The sequence below is a fragment of the Ochotona princeps genome, chromosome 12, assembly GCF_030435755.1.
Source record: "Ochotona princeps isolate mOchPri1 chromosome 12, mOchPri1.hap1, whole genome shotgun sequence".
NCBI classification, from domain to species: domain Eukaryota; kingdom Metazoa; phylum Chordata; class Mammalia; order Lagomorpha; family Ochotonidae; genus Ochotona; species Ochotona princeps.
The window spans coordinates 58,619,401-58,644,407 of record NC_080843.1 but is presented as its reverse complement, the minus strand read 5'-3'; the positions used below and the strand labels follow the sequence as shown (position 1 = coordinate 58,644,407).

At 45.9% G+C, this 25,007-nt stretch overlaps 1 protein-coding gene across 5 annotated transcripts in view; it reads left to right on the top strand.

Moving 5' to 3' along the window:
* Positions 1 to 25,007, top strand: part of FRY (FRY microtubule binding protein) — a 440,002-nt gene that overhangs the window by 367,001 nt on the left and 47,994 nt on the right. For all 5 annotated transcript variants that reach the window (XM_058670891.1, XM_058670892.1, XM_058670888.1 and 2 more), the window contains 10 exons: positions 852 to 973; positions 4,383 to 4,570; positions 6,055 to 6,149; positions 7,640 to 8,247; positions 9,067 to 9,164; positions 9,457 to 9,627; positions 12,885 to 13,025; positions 14,772 to 14,951; positions 16,209 to 16,370; positions 21,687 to 21,761. In XM_058670891.1, the coding sequence (XP_058526874.1) occupies positions 852 to 973; positions 4,383 to 4,570; positions 6,055 to 6,149; positions 7,640 to 8,247; positions 9,067 to 9,164; positions 9,457 to 9,627; positions 12,885 to 13,025; positions 14,772 to 14,951; positions 16,209 to 16,370; positions 21,687 to 21,761 (1,840 nt within the window). The remainder of the gene's footprint in view (positions 1 to 851; positions 974 to 4,382; positions 4,571 to 6,054; positions 6,150 to 7,639; positions 8,248 to 9,066; positions 9,165 to 9,456; positions 9,628 to 12,884; positions 13,026 to 14,771; positions 14,952 to 16,208; positions 16,371 to 21,686; positions 21,762 to 25,007) is intronic.

Here is a 25,007-nt window from a genome sequence, read left to right as displayed (position 1 = left end):
TTGTAACATCCAGAAATCCAGAATTTGCCCAAAGGCCTTGCTTCCTGTGGCCTGGGGCGTGCCTTCTTTCCTCAGTGTGTTGCTGGCTGCCGAGTCCAGTCTCTGTAAGTTTTAAATCCCCCAAGATTTTTTTCTTTCTTCAGCTAGTACATCCGTGAATGCCAGCACTGTGGGCAAAAGCATTTTCTTTTCTCAATGAATGATTCAGGTTACACTACATGTCAGCCTATATAAGAGACAGGAAGTTTAGGAAGGAGCCTGGGGGGTCCTACCCACAAAGTGTGAGGAACGTGTGGGCTCAAGAGCTGAAAGGTTTGTGCAGGCTGTCACTGCCTGGCTGGCTGTCCCACGTGCCGGGAAGCTCGGCTCTTGGAAGTCCTCATGCTTGGCTACGTCTCTTGCCCATTGTCGAAAGCCAAGTAGACAGCAGAGTTCATGGCTTCGCCGCGGTTCCTCAGTATCTGGCAACTTTCTGACATGTTCCTGCTCGGTGCCTTACCTCCGCAAATGCCAAGAGGTGGAAATGGAATCTGTGTCTCCATCCATATTTTAGTCACCATTGTGTGTTATTTTGTTTGGCAAGTGTGTAGCAAGAACACTATGGCAATAACTAGTCTGATAAATCATGAGGTTTAAATTTTGTAAATAAATGTAACTTTTTTAAAAAACCTGAAACATTAGCTACATGGATTTTGTGTATACTGGTAAGTTCTGTAAAACAAAAGTGTACTTCTAAATTTGTTGTTAAAATTTTTAAAAAAACACATGTTATACCTTGATATCTGAACAGTATTATGATTTTTATTATTCAAAGCGATTTCTGTTCGTGCCCATTTGTGTGCCTTGTTTAGGGCATTTGGTCCGCTTTGGTGCCATGAAGACATTACTCCCAAAAATCAAAACTCAAAGAGCGCTGAACAGCTCACCAATTTTCTGCGTCATGTGGTGTCCGTCTTTAAGGATTCCAAATCAGGTACTTGATCCTGCTGGGTCCAGTTCTTCTTCGTTGCTTTTCAGTAATGGAACTTGTCTCCCTTTAGGACTAGATGTCTTCTGTATGTGGCCCTGACACTTGGCATTGAGGGCTTACAGCTCATTTCAGATACTGCTAAACTGAGTGATCTTGAACAGTATGTGTATTTGCAAATAACTTCCCAACCCCACTTGTTCTGCTTCTTAAACTGCCCATATGAATCTTGTTTATAAAGGCCATAAGAAATAAATCGGAGTAACTGCCAGTCTCACCTATAAAAATGGCCAATGGGGGCCCAGCACGGTGATCTAGCTGCTTAAGTCCTTGCCTTGAAAGCTCCGGCACCGATTCTAATCCTGACAGCCCTGCTTCCCATCCAGCTTCCTGCTTGTGGCCTGGGAAAGCAGTCAAGGACGGCCCAAAGCCTTGGGACCCTGCACCCGTGTAAGAGACCTGGAGGAAGTTCCTGGCTCTTGGCTTTGGATCTGCTCAGTACCAGCCATTGCAATCACTTGGGGAGTGAATCAATGGACAGAAGAGCTTCCTCTCTGTCTCTCCTCCTCTCTGTATCTGACATTGCCATGAAAATAAATAAATATTTTTTTAAATGGCCAAAGGGAGGTATTGTAGTACAGTAGTTTAAACTGCCAGTTGGGATGCCCACAGCCAATAGCAAGACCAGTTTTAGTCCCAGCTACCTTTTCAGCCCAACTTCCTGCTAATACACCTGGGCTGCAGAACATGGGTCTCCGCCATCCACATAGGAGACCCAGATGGAATCCTGGGCTCCTGGCTCTGCCCTGGCCTAGCCTTGACTGTGGAAGCATTTTGGGGAGCAAACCAGTAGATGAAAACATTCTCTCTCCCTTGTCCTTTCTCTCTCATTCTTTCTCTTCCTCCACCATCTTTGTCTTTCCAATAGATGAAAATAAATATATTTTAAAAATTTTAAATGCTCAACCTGCTGAATTGGTCAAACTGCTTTTTTTAATTATAAAATATTTCATTTTAAAAGTATTTGCAGTTCTTATGCAAATAACCATTCAATATTCTAACACTGTAGAGGGATCACTGTTTTAACCATGAAAGCATCATAATATTTGAGTGTTTGTTTTCCTCAATGTTCTTTTCAGATCCAACTTGGCCTGGACTGATTTGTGTGTGAGATTTAAACTGGATTCCTCAACACGATGTAAAAATTCTGCATTTTTTCTCACACTGTGCTGACAATGCTAAGTCCGTTTTGCTGGTTTTCCCAGCTGCTCCTGGCAGTGAGCACATTTGGCTAGTTGCAGTGTCTTTCAGATAAACCACATGTCTTTGTAGTATCATAGGATATCTACTAAAAAAAACAAACTAAAAAAATGCTGATAAACTGAACTAATAGTCATCCCAGGAACAGGATTCCCATTTATTTTAAATTTCTCCTTTGGCATCTGTTTTTGAAATTCAAAACCTTAAAAAGTCATCATTGTAGTCAAACGGGTAAGAAATACTGTTGGTATATGAGCTGTTCATTTGTCCAAAACTTTAATTGTATAAATATAATAAAAATGAGGATGCATATGAATGTCTTATATGGAAGCCTCAGAAGATAATTCAAGCTGCTTAAAGTTCAGTTATTTTGGCACCTTGATCAAGTTATTTTCCATTTCCCAGTTCTCCTTGTGCAACCCTGCTTGCCTGCAGTTTTCACTGTGTGCACACTTGTGCGAGCACACGCACACACATACATGCACACACACATACATGCACACGCAATCACGCTCTGTACTCCTGGAAATATTGTATAGTTCTCAAAACAGCATGGCTGCTGTGCAAACAACCGCTGGAGCACACAGGCAGAACAATAACAGAGGGTAGACCTGGATTGTGTAACAGGTCAGTGTGGGTGATGGGTGGGTGTCCTCAGGTCGCCTAAAGGTGAGCTGGCCCCTGTGTGCTGGCTATACAAACCTTTTGCATCCAGCCAGCAGGTAGACATGAGAGCCTGAGTGGACGGCCACTGGGGATGAGCTTATATGCCAGGCTCCCAGGGCAAGGATCCCACACTGCCCCCTGCATCCTCTGGCTAGAAGTCAGGCACATACTCCTAACTCCATGGGCGGCTAGGAGATGAAGGCTTACCATGGGGAAGGAAGGAACCCGCTTCCTTTCCCCAGAGGGCACTGTTACAGGGCCTGCTGGGGTTCTGCAGGCCTCTGTATAACTGTTGCCTTGGTGTTCATGCAGAAACAGATCAGCTTTTGATCATTGTTAAGAGTTAAGTAGTAGTAATATGTGTTTTGAAAAACAAAGATATGAATGAAACTCTCTCTCAAAACATGAACCATTCCCCAACTGTGACCCCCTTACATGGGTTTCATTCTGTATTTAACCCTCTGAAGGTGTCCGAGTTCGTTTTTCAGGACTCTGGTTTGCTCTGCAGGAAGAGTTTTAGACTAAAATCTATCCTTAGGGTTAAACATCCAAGCTACAACCAAGGACACTGTCATGAAATAGCCTGGTGGTCCACTTTCCTGTAACAGCCAAATGTGCCTCGAGGCCTCTGGGTCATGGCGGGCAGCCAAGTTCCTTTATCTGCTGTTTGAGATTCTGCCTGCTGGGAGACACGGCGAACTTTGCCAGGTCTCCCCCATGAGTAGCAGGGTTCTACTTAAGCCATCTTGCATGGCTTTTCCAGGAGCATTAGCAAGGATCTAGATAGAAAACAGACAGGCAGGACTCAAACCGGTGCTCAGATGCAGGATGCCAGTGGCACAAGCAGCGACTCGGCCCGCTATGCAATACCACCAGTCACTTACATTTCAACCTTAGCACATTTGTTCTGATAATGTGGGTGTTTAAACTACATCTGCCTCCCAGAGCCACAAAGCCTCAAGTTCAAAACCAACACCACCTTGCTCCATGGCTTCTGGTTTCTTTTTTTGTTTTCTAATAACACTTTTCCTCTATAAGATTTATTGAGGATTTTCAGAGTTGAAAGATGAAGTGATGGTAGTGGGAGGCCAGGCAGCGTATGTTCAGCTGCTGATTTATTCCTGAGTGCCTGCAGTTTGCAGGACTGCGGCAGGCTGTAACTCATACCCCAGAACTCCATCCAAGGAATCCTGCGTAGGTGGCAAGAGAAGTGGCCCAGTGCTTGAGCAAACATCTGCTTCCCAGGATACATCAGGCGGAAACTGGATCAGAAGCTGAGTAGCCGGGCCTCAAACAGTGCCCCAATAAGGGATGTTGGTGCCCAAGGTGGGAGTTTAGTCCACTGTGCCAACACTTGCCCCCGTGTTTAAATGGTGGGCTTCTCAAATGAGCACCACCAGAGTAGCTCTGGGCAGTTAGCCTATTTTAAGCTGTAATATGTAAGTGTGCCGAGTAACAAACAACCCACTCTCTGGCCCTTCCTGTCTAGGTTTCCACCTGGAGCAACACCTGAGTGAAGTTGCCCTGCAGACAGCCCTCGCCAGCTCCTCCAGGCACTATGCCGGCCGCTCCTTCCAGATATTTCGAGCCCTCAAGCAGCCCCTGTCGGCGCATGCCTTGTCTGATGTTCTATCGAGACTCGTGGAGGTCATCGGAGAACATGGAGATGAGATTCAGGTAAGGAAGGAAGACCACTGAGGTCACGTGACACAGGGCAAGCTCTCACTTCCCAGAGGAGTCACTGACTTCGTTTAATCTCCCCTTTTATTTTCTCACCAATTATTCCAGCCATTTGGACAGTTTGTAAAATTGACAAAAACCACTCCGGGGGGTGTGGGGGAGGGCGGGAGGAAACACTGTTCTAAAAATTAAATGAATAGTACCTTTTTTATGCCAGCCAATAACTGGAAATGCCATGGTGGCCCCTTCTTTGTAGTGATTGTTGGTGGTGTTACTTAGCAGGGGCAGTGTTGATTTTCTGTTGTTTTTGTCACCACCCCAGGATGCAGCTCCACAATCACCCTTCCCGGAGCAGGGGTCTCTATCCTGTCTGTGAAGCACTAACCCCTTGTAGGCTGAGCCTGCAGCCAACTGGCGAGCACTTTAGAAGAAAGGGGAAGAATAACTGCCAGGAGATTGGGAGATGGACAGGTGGCAAGCCAAGGCCGTTACCAGCTCTGCGGCTCCCGCCAAGCCTTACTTTCCCATCAGACATGTTCCCACCTCTCAGGAAGCCAGCACCTGGGGGTTCTGCTTCTCTTTCTCCTTGTATCAGAAGTGCTGCTGGAATTGTTGCTGAGTCACAGCCCTTCCTCATCTCTTCAGACACGGCAGCTCTGTAGCGCACATGCCCAACCTTCCCCTCGATGGGGGGCCATGCTTACCGCTTCCCGTAAGGTGTCAGTCTCTGGGGCTAGTGGTGTGGCATGATAGATTAAGCCATCGCCTGTGATATAATCCCGTGAGTGCTAGTTCAAGTCCAGGCTGCTCCCTGCTGATGCAGCTGAGGAAGCTGCAGATGACGGCCCAAGTGCTTATGCCCTGGTCACCCAGCTGGGAGAGCTCAGTGGAGTTCCAGCCTCCTCGTTGTGGCCTGGCGCAGCTCCAGCCATTTGAGCCATTTGGGGAACTAGCAGATCGAAGATTGTGTGTGTGTGATTGTGTCATTCTCTCTAACTCTGCCTTTCAACTAAATAGATCTTTTTAAAATTGTATTTCTATCCCTGATGAGGCTTTCAGCCCCAGGCAAGTAAATGTTTATGATTATCTGCTAGCTCCTGAATTTCCTAAGTGGCCTTTTCTATTGGTCTTTAGGCTCATAATGGAAGCAGCTCATAAGCTGTCTGTCTTGCTTTCAATGATACTCATTATTGGTATGAAATTTGCATTGGTTAGCTGTATCTTCAGGAAGTTATTCATTATTGGTGTGAAGTTTGCATTGGTTAGCTGTATCTTCAGGAAGTTATTCATTATTGGTGTGAAGTTTGCATTGGTTAGCTGTATCTTCAGGAAGTTATTCATTATTGGTGTGAAGTTTGCATTGGTTAGCTGTATCTTCAGGAAGTTATTCATTATTGGTGTGAAGTTTGCGTTGATTAGCTGTATCTTCAGGAAGCTAACAGTGGCAACAAGTAACACCAGATGCTGTCTGTGTTTGGCAGGGCTATGTGATGGAGGCGCTCCTGACCTTAGAAGCTGCCGTGGACAACTTGTCTGACTGCTTGAAGAACAGCGATCTCTTAACTGTGTTATCTCGGTGAGAAACATTTTAATGATATTTTGACATCAAATAGACTTGAAATGAGTATTTGAGAATCTTAGACTTTTGGCAGAGCTCAAAGAAGAAAAAAAATCTAGTTTTTGAAGTTTGTGACCCAAACAGTGTATATGTTGTTTTCTTAATTTAAAAAAAAAAGTTAAAAAATAGAAAAGGGGGGGGGCTAGCATTGTGGCACAGTAAGCTAATCCCCTACCTGCAATGCCAGCATCTCACATGGCCTCCAGTTCATGTCCAACGGTACTCCACCTCCAGCCCAGATCTCTGCTAAGATGCTTGGGAAAGCAGCGGAGGATGGCCCAAGTGCTGTGAGAAAGTGTAACACGGAGTTCCTGGCTCCTGTCTTCCGCTTGGCCTCACCCCAGTCATTGTGGTCATTTGGGGAGTAAGCTAGCAGATGGAAGGTTCTCTCTCTCTCTTGCTTTGCCTGTCAAAAAATCTTTACATAAGTAAATACATAATTTACAACACATACTAGGTTTATCATATTGGTAAGTAGAATCTAAATATTATTTGCAAATGAATATATCCAATCTGAACCACTGTTACAAAAATATTTGGAATAGATAATGGCTTTGCATAAGAGAGACCTACCTTGTGTGATCTGTTTTCTGCTGCTTATGTTTGGTAACACATTTCAGTTCCTTCAGTACTCCACATTCTGTTGATGTAACGGAGCTTATCTTAACACTGAGTCACTAATTTTATTTTATATCCTATTGAACCTTGTTTCATTTTTAAGATGAGCATTTTTAATGGATAATCTTGACATGATTACTGATTTCTTACATATTTATGTGAACCTGTGGAGTATCTAAACTGGTAAAAATTGGCAGAAATATTGAATTTTCAGCACAAATAGAAATTATTTCAATGAATTTTTATAAGGGGAAAAAAATTCTTTTGGCTTACTAACTTTAGGTAGTAATTTCCATTCCTTTTCCTCTTATCAGCCAACAGAACATTTAAGTTTGCATCTTGCAAGCACGTTTTGTTTCGTGATCGCTGATACCCAAATTTAAATCAAACTAAATGCAAGATCGATAAAATCTTAAGATCAACTGGTTTTCTTGCAAGGGTGTTGAACATCCAGCCCATGTGCTGGGTAACACCCATGAAATTATCTGGTTTGGCCCTGCCAAGACAATTGTATGTGGAACTAAAAATTCAATAAATCAAAGCAGGCTCATTTTTAAGTCAATAATTTCATACCGCCTGTATGGCCCTTGAAAAAATTTCCCAGCACCACTCAAGTTTCAGTAAGTGAAACCAGCACTGGAATTCGTTCTTGTTTTGCTGACAAGGGTTAATCATCTTTTATTTTCCATAGCTTTATCAATAAGGAAGATAAACTAATTAGTAATCCCAAAGAAAAGCTTCCCTTCATTGGTATTTCTTGATGGGCTGGAAGGGACTGGTCTTTTCACTGAAGTACATTGTCGTTCTGTTATACTTGTTTTTATACCCAGTTCTTCATCACCGGATTTGAACTCCAGCACTAAACTAACAGCAAGCAGAAAAAGCACAGGGCAGTTAAATGTGAATCCTGGAACTGCCAGTGGCAATCCCACGACTGCAGAACGGAGCCGACATCAAAGAAGCTTCTCTGTGCCCAAGAAGTTTGGAGTTGTCGACCGATCCTCCGACCCACCTCGAAGTGCCACACTGGACAGGATTCAGGCTTGTACCCAGCAAGGCCTGTCCTCCAGAACCCGGAGCTCATCCTCCTTAAAGGACAGTCTCACGGACCCATCCCACATAAACCATCCAACCAACCTGTTGGCCACCATCTTCTGGGTCACAGTTGCTCTGATGGAGTCTGACTTTGAGTTTGAATATCTAATGGCCTTAAGGTTGCTCAATAGACTACTGGCACACATGCCACTGGATAAAGTGGAGAACCGAGAAAAGCTTGAGAAACTCCAGGCACAGCTCAAGTGGGCTGACTTCTCAGGGCTGCAGCAATTGCTGCTGAAAGGCTTCACCTCCCTCACCACCACAGACCTGACTCTGCAACTTTTCAGTCTGCTGACGCCGGTGTCCAAAGTATCCATGGTGGATTCATCCCAAGCTATTGGTAGAGCCAATGTCGTTCATTCTTGCAGTTCTGACGGTTGCTGTGTTCATTTTTACTGTAATGAGATAATCTAAACTTACTGCTTTCAACAGTTCTGCTTAGAACTGGTTGTTTGGGAATAGTTGGGATTTTTTCTTTAAATATTTGGCATGGTGTAACCTTTTATATATGCTGATAAGAAGCAAAAAAGGGCAGAAATTATATCTAAGGTATTAGAGGTATTGGTGTGCTGCCCAGATCACACTGCGATCACCATTAGTTTATCCCATCGCTCTAAACAGACCCAGCACTAAGCTCTTTTTTTTCTTTGCTTTCCTCGAACATATTCTTTTCTTTTTCTTTCTTGGAAAATTCTCTTGGCTCCTGATTGTTTTGAATTCAGCCAAATCAGCAAACCAGGTTTTTAAGACCATAGCGTAAAGCCTTGACTTTAGGTCATGATCCCAGAGTGTAACACAGAGATACCAAGCCATTCTTCATCATTTTTAGAGTTCTGTTTCATAATTAAAGAATTAATAGTGTGTTTTCCCACACAAATAATTCTTAAAATTCACTTTTTGTAAGCTCAGTTCAATCTGGGCCAGTCACCCTTTCACAATGAGGCCATTGCAAGAAACACTACAGGTCGGCTCCAGCTGCTCCTTCATAACTGGTATCACTGTGGTTGTGCGTTCCTCGGTGAGTTTGTGTGAGAGGACGTGTAAGCTGATGCAAAAGAATGCTTGCAGCATCTCAGAGTCAAGCCTGTCACATGCCTTTCTGCCGTGCAGAAGTAAAATGGGCTCTGTCCAGGCCCTCATTGTGTCTTCTCTTCCTCAGGGTTTCCACTGAATGTCTTGTGTCTGCTGCCACAGCTGATTCAGCATTTTGAAAGCCCTAATCAGTTCTGTAAGGATGTAGCAGAGAGGATCGCTCAGGTACGAGTGTCGGTTCCACATTCAGGTGAACGCTTAACCTTTCCAGACCCAGAGAGTCCCTGACATCCAGCGATGTACGTCTCAGGGTGGCTGATGTAAAATGTCTTGTTTACTAACTGTTTTAAAAATAAGCAGAAAGAATTGGTGAGATTTTTGTTAGCTAAGCAGTTGTATAAGTGCAAAAAAAGTGTTCATCGGTGTACTTTCCAAACTTCTAGGACTTGCAGCATAATTTCTAACATTTCCATTTCATCTCTAAGTGTATCTTTCATTGCTTTTCTTACCTTAAAAGGTTTGTTTAGAAGAGAAGAACCCTAAACTTTCGAATCTTGCACACGTTATGACGCTTTATAAAACGCACAGCTACACGAGGGATTGCGCCACGTGGGTCAATGTGGTCTGTCGGTACCTCCATGAAGCCTATGCTGACATTACCTTGAATATGGTCACCTACCTGGCAGAGGTAAGCATTCAGACTGAGGATAAAACCTATCATAGCTTCCTTGAGTCCATATAAACACACCCACAAAACCGATAATATACTCAACTTCCATTTATTGAGCATCTGTTACAGAATAACGTAAGAGCTGATAGAGACAGAGCTCCAGTCCTCTGGTTTACTGCCCAGATGTCTGGATGGCAGGGGCTGGGTCAGGGCCAATGTCAGAAGCCATCACAGGTCTCCATGTGGGCCGTCGTATGGGCCATCAGCTGCCTCATACAGTGCACATTGGCAGGAAGCTGGACTCGGGGACACAGCTAGGCCATGACCGCATGGTCCTGCAGGCTTCCCAAACAGCAGGTCAACCTCTACGCCATACGCTACCCTAACAGAATCATTTTAATCCTTATAACAACCTGTGGCTGTAGAGACCAGTAAAACAAAGAAACCAAGACAATTGGAGTCATTTGGCCAGAGTTGTAGGCAGCAGAGCAGGCCTTTCAGCCTAGCTGTAGCTACCACAAAGCAGAAACTACAACTAATAAATACATTGATACCTGTGGGTGCATGGTAGAGCTAAGAACATTTGGTCCTCATTGTTTTGTGTGCTGAAATATGGATTTACAGGCTTCACGGCTGCTTGCTCTAAACTAACATCATCAATTATGTAATCAAAATTTTTTATTTCTCTTGTATGTTTTTGTTTTTTTTAAACCTAGAATGGGATTTTTGTCGTCACCCAAAAGTAGTCCTGGCACAGTTGTTAGAAAAACACTATTCTTTTATTAACAATGGTACTAGAAATACAGAGCATATTGGGCAAGTGATAAAATGTGTTCTATTTAGCATCTCCAGCCTTCAAAGTCATATACGAAACCATAAAATGTATGAGGTACTGGTAACAGCCAACTTGTTTTAGATGGTCCATGTTGATGTGTCCTACAGGCATACGCATCCATACCTCTTGTTAGAATCTTCTGAAAAAAGATAAGAAGAGTCTGTCCTACTTTTCCTTTCAGCTATGTCGATAACCCATGTTCCAGCTAGGTTAGTAAAATGCACTATGACCTCAAAGGCGCCACACGTCCAAGATGTCTGCCTACCATACGGCAGATGCCACATCCGTCAGCATTTCTCACTGGCCCTGCAGGACTTTGATTTGCAGTAAGTGGATGGCATTCAGACCATGAACAGCCCAGGATTCATTAGCTCTCTCCACACTGCGCCCCTGGCATTTTGAAGAACATCTGCTTTCAGTAGTCACCTGGCCACACCTGTTCCCACATACATCCAGCTCAACCCAGCACTGGTGTCGGGAGGACGGTGCAAATGCGCTACTGTATGAAGGCTGGAAATGCTGGCTTTCAAAGGTGAAGGGTGAGACAGCAATAAGACATTCTCTGGGATCAATAACCATAAAAATTTCAGAAATGCAGAGGGAATGCGGTGTATACATTCAATGCAGTTGTAGGTGGCTGTGAAAAGAGAAATCCTGTCATTCTGTTCTATGAATGAAACCTTTCAAGGTATTATGCTACATGAAATAACCCAGGCACAGAAGGATGCTTTCATGATTCTAGCTAGAGGAGATACATAGAGACATAAAGCAGTGGTCACCAGGGGCTGGGAGCAGTGGGTTTTAGGGGCTATTTCATGAATATTTTGTGAGTACTGAGCAAGTTCTGGAAATAGTTACAATGGTTACACAACAATGTCAATGCACCTAATATCGCTAAATTGTACACTTAAAATGGTTAAGTAGTATTTTTTTGTTTACATATATTTTACCTGGATAAAAAGTTAAAAACCTAAAAACCTAATTTGTTTTTTTTCAGCTGTTTTAACAAAATTGTCAAAATCTATTTTGCAAAATTGATTTTTTTAAATTGGAAAGTCAGATATACAAAGGAGAGGAGAGACAGAGAGGAAGATCTTCTATCTGCAGGTTCACCCTGCAAGCAGCCGCAATGGCCAGAGCTGAGCCAATCCAAAGCCAGGAGCCTCTTCCAGGTCTCCCATGCCAGTGCAGCGTCCCAAAGTTTTGATCCGCCCTCGACTGCTTTCCCAGACCACAAGCAAGGAGCTGGATGGGAAACGCGGCCGCCAGGATTAGAACCAGCAGCCGTGTGGGATCCCAGTGCGTCCAAGGCAAGGACTTTAGCTGCCAGGCTACAGCGCTGGGCCCCAGTTCCCTAGTTTCAACATTTAAACTGCTTACAGAGCATTCTTGCTTTTCTTTTTTTTTTAAAGATTTATTTTACTTACTTGAAAGACAGAATAATAAGAGGCCGAGAGACACAGATATTTTCCACTGTCTGGTTCACTCCCCCAAATAGCTGCAATGACCAGGACTCTGCCAGGCTGAAGCCGGGAGTCAGGAATTTCTCCCAGGGCTCCCGCACAGGTGCGAGGGCCCAAGTACTTTGGCCTTCTGCTGCTTTTCCAGGCACATTATCAGGAAACTGGATTGGAAGTGAAGCAGCCAAGACTCAAACCAGTACCAATGTGGATGCCAACATCACAGGCCACACAATGGTCTGTGATTTTTTTTTTTTTTAGCATTTTAAATCATGCTTTGGGGGCAGATGTTTAGCCTAGCAATTAAGGTACCATTGGAGAGGGCCCAGCAAGGTAGCCTAGTGGCTAAAGTCCTTGCCTTGCATTTATCAGCCTCTCATATGGGCACCGGTTCATGTCCTGCCTGCTCCACTTCCCTTCCAGCTCCCTGCTTGTGGCTTGGGAATTCAGTCAAGGACCTTGTACCTTCACAGGAGACCTGGAGAAGGCTCCTGGCTCCTTGCTCCGGATCAGCTCAGCTCCAGCTGTTGCAGCCATCTGGGGAGTGAACCAGCAAATGGAAGCTCTTTCTCACTGTCTCTACTTTTCTCTGTAAATCTGACTTTCCAATAACATAAATGAATAAATCTTCCAGTGGAGAAACCCAGATACCACATCACAACACCCTGTCCGATGCCTAGCCTCAGCTCCTGAGTCCAAATTCCTGCTATTGTGGCCCCTAAGAGCCCACAGTGAGTGTTCAAGTAGCTGGGCTCCTGGCGCCCATGTGAGAGAGCGGCACTGTGTCCCCAGTCCCAGCAATTACAGGCTGGTTCTCCCCCCGAGATGCCTGCAATCGCCGGGACTGGGCCAGTTGAAGGGTTCTGTTAGAACTCGGTTTTCCCCTTGAGGAGACGTGCAGTGGGGTGGTGCTGGCAAGCCCAGTGCTCCCGTGTGGACCTGTGTACACAGCTCATGCCAGCTGCCCTTTGCCTCCACAGCTGCTGGAGAAGGGCCTGCCCAGCATGCAGCAGCCCCTCCTGCAAGTCATCTACAGCCTGCTCAGCTACATGGACCTCTCTGTCATTCCCGTCAAGCAGTTTAATGTGGAAGTACTGAAGACGATTGAGAAGTACGTGCAGGTGAGTATATGGATAATTCCATGGAGCAGCCCGAGAGTCACTCCAGAAAGCCAGAGGCTTTGCCCCCGTTCATGCCTTGTATCCATGACCCACGCCGAGCGGTAGCCTATGAAGGAAGACAGGACAAGGCCCCGACCTTCAGAGGATGTAGTTCCACCTGTTATGGGTTTCCTGGCTGGGTGTCAAAGTACACACATGGGGGAGGGCAGACACAGGATTTCTGTTTCATGTGCTGCTCAGAAAAGCAGCAGGTTATCCGAATGTGTGCCAGGTGTCCCAACACGTGAGGAGGCAGTAAGATGTTAAAAATCACCACCTTCAAGCTAAGGGAACTAAGGTTAAGAAATTTGCATGAATATGCTTAAAAATCCCCCCCAAAACAAACCATATATTGGTGGTTATAACGACAATGGCAGAAATGAATCTGAAATGTTCCTCTGTTTGTTCCCTGGGTACTTAGTGAGTTTCAGAATTCAAGGGCAAACATGGCAGTTTTTCTAGGCTCACTGGTAAATGCATCCAGCCTACCAAACACATTTTTTAACAGAAATTAAAAGTGTTTCCAAGCCAAACATCTTGTGTCTCAAGTCATGCCATGTGGTAGATAGGAATAGCTGTTTCTCACTTCCTCTCACAGGAGACGCAGGGTCAGGTCCCTGCTTTCTGCCTGTCCTGTGTTCTAGGTCATGGTTTCACTGGGCTGTCCACTCTGTCTCGGCCTGTAGGCTGGCTCTGACACTCAGCACCTTACCTTGCGTGGTAGCTAATTTCACAGTCAAACCATGACCTCTTTTTTGCAGTATTTGACAAGGCAGGAAATGTGTTTTGCTTAGAGAACTTTGACTCCAAGTCCTAGGGAAAAAATAACACCACCTTCCAACATGTTTATCTGTGTTCAGTAATTTATAGGAGAAGCGCCTCTCCCCAGCCCCAGTCTAATTTATTGGGGAGGTAAAAAGATGGTCAAAGGAATAGTAGGTATTTGGGGAACCAATCAGGAGAAGAAAAGCTGAACAGGTTGAAGGCAGGGAATGAGTTAAGACACAGAAGCTGAGAGCTTGCTTGGTGCGGGGGAACTCCAGTGGCAGCGCAGGAGAGAATGACCCCTGCAGGCCAGGCTCAGGGACTGTGGGTGCCTCTCCAACTCCTTCCACCAGAGGGCGCGCTCGAAGGAGGCTAGGCAAAGATGTGGCTTGGCCCTAGGCATTCTGTAAGTATCCCTAAAGCTGAATAGGATAGATAGCTGAGACTCTAAACAGGCCGATGCCAACAGGAATGGAGTGCAGGGAACAAATTATCAGGAAAAACAAAGAGTTAGAACAGCCTCCAGGTCCCAGGGCTAGATAGTGAACAAGATAAGATAAGAAGGAAAGAGGGCCAGAAAAAGAAATGCTGGTGCCCAGGAAGAGCCAGGGCCATGGGAAAAGCACCAGGGAAACAGGGCACTGGGAAAGGAAGAATGTGAGAAGCAGCGAGCAGCCAACCGCAAAATATGCATTGGGGGCCTTATCAGCAAACATCACACCTCATCACGGTAAACTTATTTGAATACGGACAGCATTGGTCTTTTATTTTTGGCATCCAAAATATAGCTCATCTGATGCATCAGTGATCTTTTTAGTATTTGCCATTTGCCTTTTAGTGTTTGTGAGTTCTGACTGCTGGACACCAGAGACGTGTCCCTAGCAATGCGTTAGCTGTAAGAACCAGAGCCTTTTTCACACTGGGATGTTTTATTGCCCACAGACTGTGCACTGGAGAGAAGCTTTGAATATCTTGAAGCTCGTGGTGTCTAGATCTGCCAGCCTCGTTTTGCCTTCATACCAGCACAGTGATCTCTCAAAGATAGAAATCCATCGCGTGTGGACCAGTGCTTCAAAAGAATTACCTGGGAAAACCCTGGACTTTCACTTTGATATTTCGGAGGTACTTAGCTATGATAACTGTTGTGGTGAGCGTTAATAAGAATCTGTACTGGCAAGATCAAAACTGTTGCTTGTTGAAAGGAATACCTATTTTATACTTTTTTTTTTTTTCTTGAGAGCCAGAGCCAGAGAGCTCCAGTTTTCTGGTTTAGTCTCCCAAATGCTTACAACAACCACAGCTGGACCAGGCCTAACGTGGAAGCCAGGAAATCTCTCCAGGTCCCCCATGGGAGTGACAGGGACACAGCCACTTGAGCCATGAGGATACATGTCAACAGGAAGCTGAACCCGAGAGTGGTGCTGGCGTCACTCCATGGCACTCTGATCGGGGATGCTGCTGCCCCAAGTGGGTTCTTAGCTATTAGGCCGAATGCCCATTCCTTTAGATTTTATTTTTAAGTACATTTTAAGGCCTAAATTAGTTTTTCTACATTTTGAAAGTCGCATCAGGCAGCATGTTGACCTCACTATTGACAGCTTCTAAGATGGAAACTAAGCTCAGAGATATGAAAAAAAGGGACTTGAGCATATTAAGCCATGACTTTTTACTCAGTCCTTATCAGAAAATTGTCATGTCACCTCCTTCCAGCCACAACATTTTCCCTTCAATTACAACCCAATAGCAACTCACTGGGCTTCACAGGAATAAGCCATCTAGCTGGCTTCCCCAGGTCACAGACCGAATCTGCCTTAATAAAGAGGCAGGAAACCTAGGACATAAAATGGCCTGATCTTCTCTGACGGTCTGTGAATAGATCATTGATGATAAACAAGATCAACAAACACTGCCCACAATACTAAAAGAACACATTCACCAGGAAATGAGCCAGGTCCACATATATAGCACTATTTAAACAGATTAAGCCAAGCTGAGTTTTCTGATGAAGCCCAAACTCACCTTTTTTCTTTCTAGTATTCAGAAGACGATGCTGGGTTGCTGCCATGTGTTAGTAAAAAAAAATTAAGAAGTTATTTCAAGCTGAAACACACAAACTGATTTTGCTTTTCTGCAAACTTCTCGTCTTCATTGGTTGTTTCTAGCATGTTCAAGAACAAGCAGCTGGGTTTGCTGTGGAGGTGCAGAATTACTCCGAATGTGTATTTGAATACTAGGGGGATGGAGTGTCCTTGTCACACTGCACTCCCATCTTTTATCAAACAAGCAGTTTGTGGCCATTCTAGTTGGAGCAATCCCATATACCATATTAGTATTCCTGAGATAGAAGAAATGTGTGTTGTTGTGTTCTTTCTTCTCAAGACACCAATCATTGGGAGGCGGTATGATGAACTACAGAACGCCTCTGGGCGTGATGGCAAGCCCAGAGCCATGGCTGTCACTCGGAGTGCATCCTCCACTTCATCAGGCTCCAACTCCAACGTCCTTGTTCCTGTGAGCTGGAAAAGGCCTCAGTACTCTCAGGTACATAATCTGATGTTGATAGCATTCAGGCGGGAGCTGGGACCTGTAGAGCCCATCAGCATGGTTCATACAAGATCCTGCCACTTGCCATCCCAGCAGTGCCCGTTAAGGGTGCAGCACTTCAGGGAGGTGCAAGGGAGATCTGAAAACAAAATCTGATCCCTCACATGACAACCCTTTAGTCACTCCAAGAAATCTGGGTCTTCTGTCACTTACCCCAAAGTTGTCTTTTCTGCAAAGAGCACCGCCTTAATTCTTCCAACCGATTTTATAGCACAGGGCTGCAGAGCTGCCATCCTCAGAGCATACACTTCAGCCATGGTTTGCACATAGGATGAGCTGTGCAGAGTGGAAGGAAGAGCACCCATCACAGTCCAGGCCTGTTCATGTTCACGGGTGACTGGGTCACAGTATTCATGCTGTCAAGCTTGCTGTCCAGGGAAACATCTGCATTATTCAGCGGTCTTGTGGCAACACACGACAAAACCCACCAAAAAGTTAGCAGAAAAGGAATGTGTTGATTCATCATCTGTCATTGCTTCCTGTAGAGATGGGTTCTAGTACTGGATGATTAGACCTTCCACAATGCCCACATCCCTTCTAGGACAGTAGGATACTTATAACCTATGTACATCCTGCCACATCCTTCCAAACATCTCTAGAAGACTCTACTACCTAATGCAAAGTAACTGTCATGCAAATATTTGTCTTTATGCATTTTTATGGAATTTTTCTAAAAAGTCTGTACATGTTCACTAGAAACACAATATTTTTTATTCAAATATGACTGACTCATGGCTATTTTCCAAATACACCCACCCTTGGGATAACTTAGACCAGTACAGTCCAGTGAAAACATGACATAGGCCTTATTTTATATATTCTAAGGGTCACCTATTTAAAAAGTAAAAATAGGGACTGGTGGGGGAGGCCCAGGTGAGTTCGACTTTGGGGCTTGGGTAAATGGAACCCCTGGCAGCGTGGCGGTTGCTGGGAGGACTCGGACTAGGTCAGGCTCAGTGCTTGAGGCCTGAGCCCTAACCACCACTGCCATTCAGTGGGCAAATCCTGGCCTTATAGGCAACCAGAGTGCTAACCTGCATCGGGCTTCACCCAATGGCCGCCTGGCAGCAAGTTCTGGAGTCTTGGGAGTGTGTAATTACTGCCTAGGGACATTCATGGATAAGGCCACAGTATGTGTAGGTGAGGAGTGAATCCTGAGAGACTCCCAATGACAGTGCCACTATAATTATAGGTAAGCGAGGGGACTGAGACCTAATGGTTTCGAGGGGACAGACCTTAAGATTTTTATAGGTCAGACTGATGCACCAGCCCATGAGAAAGCTAGGGCTGGGGGCCTGTCTAGCAGGGCTATATCCCAGTGTTGAAATAGGGGACAGGTCACATTAGGCAGGGGCAATACACTAACTAGCACGTGAGAGAAACAGGTCCAGTAGTAGATTCTGTGGGGGATATGTGGGCCCAACCCTGTGGAAAAATAAGTCCTGCTGGTTAGTTCAAGAGTTGGGGGTGGTGATAGACTGAGCTAGGTGTGACCATGGAACCTGCCAAAACTCTTGGGTACAGGCACTGAGAATAGTCTGGGCAGATCCAGGCCACAGCACCCACATGTGCATCCTAAAACAGGGTGTGGGGCAGGTGAGGCCGTAACATCCTCCAGCTCATACAAAAGCCAACTCGGGCAGGCTATGCCAGACAAGAGCCTAGCACCCCCTGGCATGCATGAGGTCTGGGTCTTGGAGTAGGCTGACGGGGGAACTTGGGAAACTCCCCCAGTGGGTCATAGCTTCTACTGGTGAGCACGTGGTCCAGGCCTGGAGATCAGACAGGCTGGGCAAGGTAGCTCCAGCTGCTGGCAGATATGTGGGTTGGTTTTGGAAGGGGGTGGACCAGGCAGGGCCAAGCAAACCTTAGCTCATTGACAAGTGCAGAAACCAGGCTGGAGTGCAGGTCATGCTGGGCTAGACTGTCATACCTACCGGTTTGCATGAGCCAGGGATGGGAGCAGACTGAACAGGGCCAGGTTCCAGCACCCACCAGCGAGAGTTGGAAGTGGGGGCAGACTGGGTCAGGTCAGGGTACAGCATCCAAAGGCAAAGGCCAAGACAGGTGAGGGACTGTGCCAAGCTGGGTCAGAGCAACCACTGGCATGTGCAAGATCTATGGTTGGGGAACAAAGGGTACACCCCGGGTGGGATTTGGTTCCCACTGGTGAGTGCAAAGGCTAGAGTAGGTGCTCCTGTCTGATCTGGACATGGCTGCAGTCTCCCTCTGCACAAATGTGGGGGTCTGGAGTGTGCCAGACTGGGCTAGACTCCAGCAGCCACTGGTGATCATCAGAACCAGGGTAGGGATAAGACAGGTGGGGCTAGGTCTCTGCCCCAGCTGAGCCATATGGGGGCTGTGTCTGAGTGTGGACCAGGCTTGGCTAGGCTGTAACACCCAACAGTAAAAACTGGAATGGGTAAAGGCTGGTCAGGAAAGGCCACTGCTCCTGCTGGGACAGAAGGAGGACTAATTAAGTAGGGTTGGCCCATGGACCCACTGACAGACACGAGATCTGGCATTGGGCGAAGTTCAGATGGAGGAACTTGGGGAACTCCTCTGTTGGGAAACAGTCCTTGCAGGTGAGCACAAGAACTACAATAGGTAGCATCCCAGACCAGGCTAGGTCATGATAACCACTAGCATACAATTGGCCCAGGTTGGGGGTGAACCAGGCTGGACCAATTTATATCACCTGCTGGCGAATCCAAGCACCAGAATGGAGTGTGGGTCAGGCCAGGTTGGGGCGCAACACAAGCCAGTTCACAAGAGGTCCGGGACCGGAGGCTAGGCTGTAACCCCCACCAACTTGAGCGGAAATAGGGGTGGGCCAGGCCTGGCCAGGCTACAGCACCCGCTGGCAAATGCAAAGTTAGGCAGACCATGCAAGACTGGGCCGCCACACCCAACCAGCACATGTGAGAACTAGGGGGAAGGGAGAGAATCTGGTAGGGGCTGCGTGGGGCTCCCTTGCTGGACCACCACTCCCACTGGTAAGAGCTGGGAGGAGGCAGACCAGGTCAGGTGGGGCTGTAACACCTGTTGCCTTCATGTGAGTTGGACCAGGGGAAAGCCAGGCTGGGTTGACTGTTCCTACTGGTGCATACATAAGCTAGAGTGGGTGTGGATTGGTTGGGCTTTGCCACAGAATCATCTGGCAGATGCTGTCACAGGGAGCTAATTCTGTCCAGTTAAACTGCAGAACCACCTACAGAGTGCAAGAACCAGGAGTGGGAATGGGCCCATAAGGGAAACAGTGAACGCCTCCCTCTTAGGTTGCCACTCCAACTGGTAGCATGAAAACCAGGATTAGGGCAGGCATGGTGAGACAGAGTGGTACCTGCCAGCACATGTGTGAGCTGGATAGTGGGGCAGGTTGGATTGAACTAGGCTTCAAAACCCATTGACATGTAGGAGAGCTGAATGGGATATGGGACAGACTGGACCAGTCTGCTGTACATACTGGCAAGCATGGGAAACAGGACAGAGGGCAGGCCTTGTGGGGGTTATTGTGGGTCACTCTGACTAGGCTGCAGCTCCCATTGGTTTGCGTGAGGGCCAAGTGTGTGGTGGGCAGGATCAGGCTGGGCTGAAACACCCACTGGTTTGTGTAGAAGACAGGGCTGGAGACAGAACTGACCCAGCAATTGTAACCAGCAGTGTGCGTGCAAGCTGATCCGGGCAACCATCTGTGCCAGACCCTGTACTGGCAAGCACTCAAGAATCAGGTCTGGGATCACCTGAGATGAAGTTTCTTTGAGGATCCCCTGCAACTGAACTGCTGGACTCAGAACCCCAACCATGGAGAGAATTGCAATTTCCATGGTCCGGCTGTAGAGTGCATATGTGAGTTGGGCCTCCTCAGTGGCCTAGACGGAGCAGTGGACAGCATCACCAGGTGCACATGAAGGATATGGCAGTACATTGGAGTCTGCGGAGGATACCTGGTACAACAGAGGACAGAACAAATTAACCACCACAGCCAAGTGTTGGCAGTGAATATCCAGGCAAACTGTAGAGTGAACTATGTCAAACCAGTGGATTCTGGAGAGATTTCATTGTCCTTTGGTAAAATTGACAGCAAAACAGAGCTGTTGAATTAGGAAAGCCTCTTGAACAGGACCCACAGAGCATGCCCCATACCAGGGACCCTGGGGTGGTGTCAGGTGGCTGCCCTCCATTCCCCGGGTGCAGAGGCATTTGGGAGACTGGGTGTGGTTTCTTTCCTTATCTGTACCCCCAGATACAGGAAGGAGAAAAAAAAAACGTGGAAATAGTGGTCTCAGTCACCTTCCTGTGGCCCTTGACCCTTATCACCCTAATCAACCATGTAATAATCATCAAAAATAAAAATAACTATAAAAAATAAAACCTTAAAAAAAAAGAGGGGCTGGCACCATGGTGCAGCAGGCTAAGCCTCCACCTGTGGCCCCAACCTCCCAAATGGGCAGTGGTTCTTGTCCCAGCTGCTGCACTTCCTGTCTAGTTCCCTGCTTATGGTTGGGAAGGTAGCAGAGGATGACTCAGTCACTGAGCATATACTCATGTGGGAATCTAGAAGAATCTCCTGGCCAGCTCAACTCAGCTCTGGCCAGTGCAGTGCGGCCATTTCGGGAGTGAAATAGCAGATGGAAACTCACTCGCTCTCCTTCCCAACCTCCCTCCCTCCCCTATTCTCTTTGTAAATTTTTTGAGTAAATCCTTTCAAAAATCAATTTAAAAGAAACAGGAAAATTCACTTTTTTATGTTTTTCAAATTTATTTTCATTGAAAAGTGTTTCCACTTCTCAAGTCACAGAATAACAGATCCTTGACACACTGATTCACTCCCCAAATGTCCACAAGAGTCAGGGCTGGACCAATCTGAAGCCAGGAGCCCAGAACTCAGTCTAGGCCTGCAACCACTTGTCTTCTAGGTGTGTGGTAGCCAGAAGTTGGATCAGAGGTGGAACTGGCACTCCAACTATAGCACTCTAATATGGGATTATGGACATCCACGCAGTATCTTAACAACTATGCTAAACACGCACCTTCATAATTAATTGTAGTGACAAATTTTACTTACCTTAATCTAAAATATTTCAATGGGTTTCCAGTATTTTACTATGAATGAGATACTTTGCATTCTTTTTCCTACTAAACCTCTGTGTATTTCACAGGCCAATTCCCACCATGTTTGCTGTCCCTTTGTGGCTGGGGCTTTGCTGTAGGACCTGAAAGTAAAAACTTGCTTGTCTATTTCTTTTCCAGAAGAGGACAAAGGAGAAGTTGGTACACGTCCTCTCTCTGTGTGGCCAAGAAGTGGGATTAAGCAAAAACCCATCAGTGAGTTCTGTTGCATATGTCCGTTATTTCAGTATTATATCTTTTTTGTCTTTGATCTGTTTGAAAGATTTAATTTATGAATGGCAAATGTGATATCGACCATGTAGAAAAAATTGCTCAGTTTTTCACTCACATCATGACTTTTAATCTCACTGGGTTCAGAAATAACATTTTGTTGTTGTTGTTGTTGTTGGATGCTTGTTCTAGTTTGAGAATACTCAGTCATTTTCATTGTTTTGACTTTCTGGGCTTTTTTTTTTTAAAGACTTATTTATTTTATTACAAAGTTAGATATACAGAGAGGAGGAGAGGCAGAGAGGAAGATCCTCCGTCCGATGATTCACTTCCCAAGTGACCGCAACGGCCAGTACTGCGCCGATCCAAAGCTGGGACCTCTTCCGGGTCTCCCACACAGGTGCAGGGCCCCAAAGCCTTGGGCCGTCCTAGGCTACTTTCCCAGGCCACAAGCAGGGAGCTGGATGGAAGAGGAGCTGCCTGGATTAGAACTGGTGCCCATATGGGATCCCGGGGTGTTCAAGGCGAGGACTTTAGCTGCTAGACCACGCTGCTGGGCCCCTGTCTGGGCTTTTTTTAAAATAAATTTGCCCAGTCTTCCTTATAAAACAGATGTTTATCTATAGCACTTCTCCATAAGGATTACACAGTATTACAATCTTTTAAAAGGATGTGAAAATAGAAATTAGTCAAACTATGCGGATTTCAAAAAAAAATTTACAGCAAAATGAACTTTTTTACTTTTAATTTTTTCACAAGCTTTTTAAGGTATCTTCATAAATATTAATTCATTTTGGATATAATTACACCCTGACCACACTTTATGTCATTGTTTTACTCAAATTTAATAAAGATGAAAACAATTGCATATTATAGTTTTTCTCATGTACACATTAGTAAAAAAGATCATGCCACTAGACTTTAAAATGAACAAACAACTGAAGTATTAAGTAGTAGCATATAGAGTTTTCAGAAAAGTTGAATTGTATCAGTATACTTGCAGCCTAAACTCATAAAAATGTCAGTCTTGGTTCACTAAGTATTGCTTTTTCAAAAAAATTTCCATTTTGGGCCTAGCACGATAGTGTAGTGGTTAAAGTCCCCACCTTGCATGTGCCAAGATCCCATATGGGTGCCAGTTCTAATCCCGGCAGCTCCACTTCCCATCCAGCTCCCTGCTTGTGGCCTGGGAAAGCAGTCGAGGATGGCCCAAAGCCTTGGGACCCTGCACCCGCATGGGAGACCTGGAAGAATTCCATGCTCCTGGCTTCGGATCAGCACAGCACTGGCCGTTGCGGTCACTTGGGGAGTGAATCATTGGACGGAAGATCTTCTTCTCTGTCTCTCCTCTCTGTATATCTGCCTTTCCAATAAAAATAAATAAATCTTTTTTTAAAAATTTCCATTTATTTGAAAGGCAGAGGGGTAGACACAGATCATCCATTGGCTGCTCTACTCCGCAATGTCTACAGCAGCCACAACTGGGCGGGCCTGAGCCAGGAACTAGGAACCCAGACTGAGTCTTTCACATGGGTGACAAGGACCCAAGTATTTGAGCTATCACCTGCTGCCTCCTAGAGTGTACACCAGCAAGAAACTAGAATCAGAAGGTGAGCCAGGGGGTGGTGTAATGGCTTAGAGGTCAATCCTCCCTCTCCACGTGCCATGACCTCATATGGACACTGGTTCGTGTGCCGGCTGCTCCACTTCCCATCCAGCTCCCTGCTTGTGTCCTACGAAAGCAGTCGAGGACAGCCCAAGGCCTTGGGACCCTGCACCCACATGGGAGACCTAGAAGAAGCACTTGGTTCCTGGCTTCAGATTGGCTCAACTCCAGCTGTCGCGGCCATTTAGAGAATAAACCAACAGATGGAAGATCTTTGTCTCTTTCTCTTCTTCTTTGTGTAAAATCTGCCTTTCCAATAAAAATAAGAATTTTTACAAAAAATTTTTTAAAAGGTTGAGGCAGATAATGAAGCCATGCACTATGAGTTGGATGCAGATGTTTCAAGTACTGCCCCAAACACCTGCATCTCACCAGGTACTTTTATTCCATCTATATTATAGTACCTGTATTGTTTATAGAAGAAAAAGAACATGCTGGGGTGTGTGCACTGTGGCTCAGCAGGTTAGGCCACCACATGGGAGGCCTGTATCTGATCATATCTGAGTGCCTGGAATCGAGTCGTACCTTCCCCCTCCACTTCCAGTGCAGCATCCTGCTAATGCGCTTGTGAAGCAGCTGGTGGCGGCTTAAACACGGGGTCCTTCCTTGCAATGCAGGAGAACTGGATGAACCCTGATTTCAGCCTCACCCAGCCCTGGCTGTTGCAGCCATTCGAGAAGTAAACCAGCAAGATGGAAAATGCAAAACCCACACCTTCAAATAAAGAAAGATGAATAAACAAGCACTTAAACTATTTTTACAGCACAGTTGATGAGGCTCATAAATACTTGCTAAATTGTTATTTCTTATCACTTGGGAAAATACTCAGCCGGTCATCATCCAAGCATGGCGTCCATTTCAACTCACTTTTAGCACTGTTGATCTGTGGAATTGTGGCTGCTCCTGCAACTTTATTTCAGGCAAAGGGCAGAGTGGCAGGGAAACCAAGCCCCCCAGGTCACAACAGGAGACAGAGTTGTGCTTCTGCAGTGCGGCACGCTCAGCCGGGGAGAGCTGTTTCTTTCTGTGCTTGTATCTGGTGCTTTCTCCTCCAGATTCCTACTGTCTGCCCCGTGCTGAGCCTTTGGAGCTAGAAATGATAATCACAGCAGCACTGCCTAGGAAAGAGAGCCTTTTCCTGAGGAGGTCTCTTAATATTTATTTATTTGAAAGGCCAGAGGGACAGGAGGCAGGGGAAGAAACAGACAGGAGAGAGAGAAAGGGAGAGATCTTCCATCTGCCATCACTCTTCAGATTGCTTCGACAGCTGGGACTGAGACAGGAGTCAGGAACACTGTCCAGTGCTCCTCCGTGTGTAGCAGACACCCAGATACTTGGGCCATCCTTGTCCCTTTCTGAGTACATTACCAGGGAGCTGGATGGCAAGTGGAGCAGCCAGAATTCAAGTCAGAGTTGCAAGCATACACTCAACCCACTCCCCCAGGCAGGAGCTAATAATCAGAGACCTTATGTCCCATCTCTCACAGACTATTCAGCTGGCCCTTCCTCACATACAAATTTGCTATTCTATATGCAAACTATGTATGATGCACCCTTTGATGCTA